Here is a 3,320-nt window from a genome sequence, read left to right as displayed (position 1 = left end):
GAGGCATGAGGATCACTTGAGCCAAAATCTCAATAAAGTTTTGTTGAATGAATGAGCCAACACCCTGGGGGGCTGGGGTGGGTGGGAAGACAAATGGGAAGATTGGGTGTCCCCTGCCTGAGGGGCAGGGTAGGGCAGACAAACTGGCAGTGCGCGCCCACTCACACATGTACACACACGCCTGCACGCATGCATACACGTGCACACACACCGCCACTGCCTCTCCCCCCATCTGAGAGAGAGATGGGGACTGACAGCCGCTGGCTGGGGGGGATTTCCCTCCTTGAGAATAATAGCTCAAGTCCCTCCCCACCCACCCGCCGGACATCCCCACAGAAGAGCGGTTATGTGCCGACAAGTTCAGGCAAGCAGATGCTCGAGAGCCGCCCGAGGGGGCTGGAGTTTCCTTCCTGGCTTCTTGGCCGCACTTTCGCTGATGCAGGGCCGGCCGGCGGCGATGGCGGAGGACGGCTCTGGCTGCCAGGTGCCCCGCCTGGTGTGGCGGTGCGTCCCGAACGCTCTGCCCCTGCTGTGTCTTGCTATGGGGATCTACTGCTTGCTCTGCAATCTCGTACTGTGCCCGCAGCAGCAGCAGCTCCGGTCACCTGGGGTGAGTCAAGAAGCGAAGGCGGCAGAGTGGAGCGCTCACCCGCCAGCTGCTCCGGGAGCCGGGGGCCTCGGGGCGGACAGAGGCGGAGAGCGCGGGTCTAAAGCGCAGGCTGGCCCTCAAAACAAACCGAAAAAAGCCAATACCGGGCGTGGTGACTCACGCCTATAATCTCAGCACTCTGGGAGGCCGAGGCGGGAGGAGGATCGCTTGAGGCCAGGAATACAGCACTAGCCTGGACTACATAGCGGACGCTGCAAACAAAATCTTTTTTAATTAGCCGGGCGTGGTGGCACACCTATAGTCCCAGATACTCCGGAGGCTGAGACGGGAGGATCGCTTGCCAGGAGTTGGAGAATGCAGTGAGGTGTGATCGCCCACTGTACCCCAGCCTGTGTCACCAGCAAGTCGGCAAGGCAGCGGCCAACATGCCGCCCCGGGCAGTAAAGGGGGATCCCGGGGTGGGAAAGGTGCATCCGACGTAGACGTGGAAAATTACTCTCTGGTATTTTCCGGCAGGCTGACTCAGAGGCGGCTGGGGGCTTCACAAAGCTGAGAGGGGGAGTGGTTCCTGGGGCATCCTGAGACAGGGCAGCGGCCGCTCGCCTGGGCAGGGACGCGGTGGGGTCCTTTGGTGATGTCCAGGAAAGCCAGGAAGTCCTTTTGAAAGTCTTGTCTTCACCCTCCCCGCTGGTTCAAACTTACTTCCTCTTTAAGAAGTCCTTTTCTTTTCTTTTATAGAAAGTGGGATGAGGGGTGAGTAGGAGGGTCAACAGTGAAAAGAGATCGCCCTGATTTAGGGAATACAAAACTTCCGTTGTTTAAGGCTTTGATCTATTTTCTGATCTTTTCTTCCAGTGGGACATAGCTGAGCTGCAGCTGAATTACACAGGTAACAGGGGCCGGGTATGTACCGGGGGCGGGGAGGTGGGAGGCTGGGGGCTGGTGAGGGGTGAGACAGGCTAAGACCGAGACAGGGAGAAATCAAGAAAGGAGGCAGACAGACAGGGGGAGGAGGAGATGGAGAGATGGAGAAAGAGAGAAGGGAAGGGACAAAGGGGAGCAAGAAAGAGGAGGAAACAGCGAGGGAGGAAGCGGGAGAAACAGAGAAAGAGAGAGTGGGAAGGAGAGAGAACCTGCCAAAGAGAGAGGGAAAGAAGAGAGGAAAAAAACGGTGAAAAAGAGAAGGGGCAGGGGGCAGGCGCATACTGCTTTGCCCCCTTCTCACCTTCGTTCAGAATAATCAAAAACAACCCTAACATTCCTCTATTCACTCCACAAACATTACCTGGATCTGCCATGGGCAGCCACAGTTCCAGGTGCCACAACAGTGAACAGAACAGAAACCTCTGCCTTCCGGAGCTTCCCTTCTACTGAGGGGGAGATTAAAAAACAAAGTTAACAAGTAAAATACGGTAGCAATACCAAGCAGAGTAAAAGAGGCAAAGAGTATGTTTTAAAGAGAAATTAAACAAGCATGGGGGGTTGTCCAAGTATGCCAGGGTGTGGGTTGCTATTCAAACTGGAGTCATGGGGCGGGGAGGAGGCACCCTGAGAGAGGGACATTGGTGAAAAGCCTCTGGCTGTCCATGGGAAGAGCTTCACTTTCTCTTCTGGGCCTCACAACTCATAACCGCAGAGATCAAACTCTGGAGGTTTGGGTGCAGTGTTCATTCCATTTTGTAATGGAAGGGACTTTCATTTCTCTCTCTTCTATTCTCTGAGGATTTCTGATCTTCTCGGAGCCCATTGAGAGAGAGTATTTTTCCTCTGATTTCTTCTGATTCTAGCCCTGCCCTGACAGTGTTCCAGAGTGTCCTCCAACGTGCCTCTCACGGGATATTTATTTGCCTTGACCAATGGTCTAACTCCTAAGTGCCCAGTCTGTGACCAGGTGTCCCTGTCACAAGAAACTTGTCTATCCTGGCAAACACCCCTGTGGTTCTTGCCTGGCCTGTGTTCAGTTTATTCCTACCAAGGCCCTTTAGGAGAATCTGAGAGAAGAGTTAGGTTGGGTGTGTGGATCAGAGGAGGCAGTACCAAACAACATGTGAAATAATAAGCAGTTTATTCCTTACAGATCCCAGAGAGAAGAGGGCCATCAGGAAGTGGGAGGGGGCTGGGACACACACACAAGTGTGCAGCCAGTGGGTGAGGAGCAAGAGAAAGGACAGGAAGGATCCGTGAGAAAAAGCATTCATTGGGGTTCAGGATTTTCCCTGGGCAGGTTTCCTGTGGGATGTTATAATGGGTAGATTTAGTGGCAGTAGGCTGTAGGCACTCTGCAGCCAAGAGTGGTCACTGCAGGAAACCCGCGCAATCAGAGTGGAGTGTAGGGTCATCAGAGTGAGTCAGCTTCACTCTATCTGGCTGTCCCACAGGGAAGTTGTCACCAGGGTGGTCATATAAGGTAGGCATCTTGGATCGATAACATTGAGGAACTGGGAGGAGGCAGAGCTAGAAACTGCCACGGGTGACTCAGCTCTGCTTCTGGTGTGAAAAAACTAAACATTCAAATTGGATGCCGGGAAAACAAAAATTTTTTAAATATTACTGCTTACATGAGTATGAGTACAAGGCAAGGCAAAATTAAAGTAGTTCAGCACACACTCTCTCTCTCTGCATCTGTCCCCATCTTTCTCCTCTTTCTCTATATCACTCTCTCCCTCTCTCTTTTTAATTTTTTTATTTTCATCTATTTTTTTTTTTTTTT

At 52.7% G+C, this 3,320-nt stretch overlaps 1 protein-coding gene across 1 annotated transcript in view; it reads left to right on the top strand.

Moving 5' to 3' along the window:
- The first annotated feature begins 457 nt into the window (after positions 1-457).
- Positions 458-3,320, top strand: part of CD70 (CD70 molecule) — a 4,461-nt gene continuing 1,598 nt past the window's right edge. The window contains exons 1-2 of the mRNA XM_003798062.1: positions 458-610; positions 1,466-1,499. Coding sequence (XP_003798110.1) covers positions 458-610; positions 1,466-1,499 — 187 coding nt within the window. The remainder of the gene's footprint in view (positions 611-1,465; positions 1,500-3,320) is intronic.

The sequence above is a fragment of the Otolemur garnettii genome, unplaced genomic scaffold, assembly GCF_000181295.1.
Source record: "Otolemur garnettii isolate 467f Iridium unplaced genomic scaffold, OtoGar3 scaffold00127, whole genome shotgun sequence".
NCBI lineage: Eukaryota > Metazoa > Chordata > Mammalia > Primates > Galagidae > Otolemur > Otolemur garnettii.
This window is presented reverse-complemented; position numbering and strand designations above follow the sequence as displayed.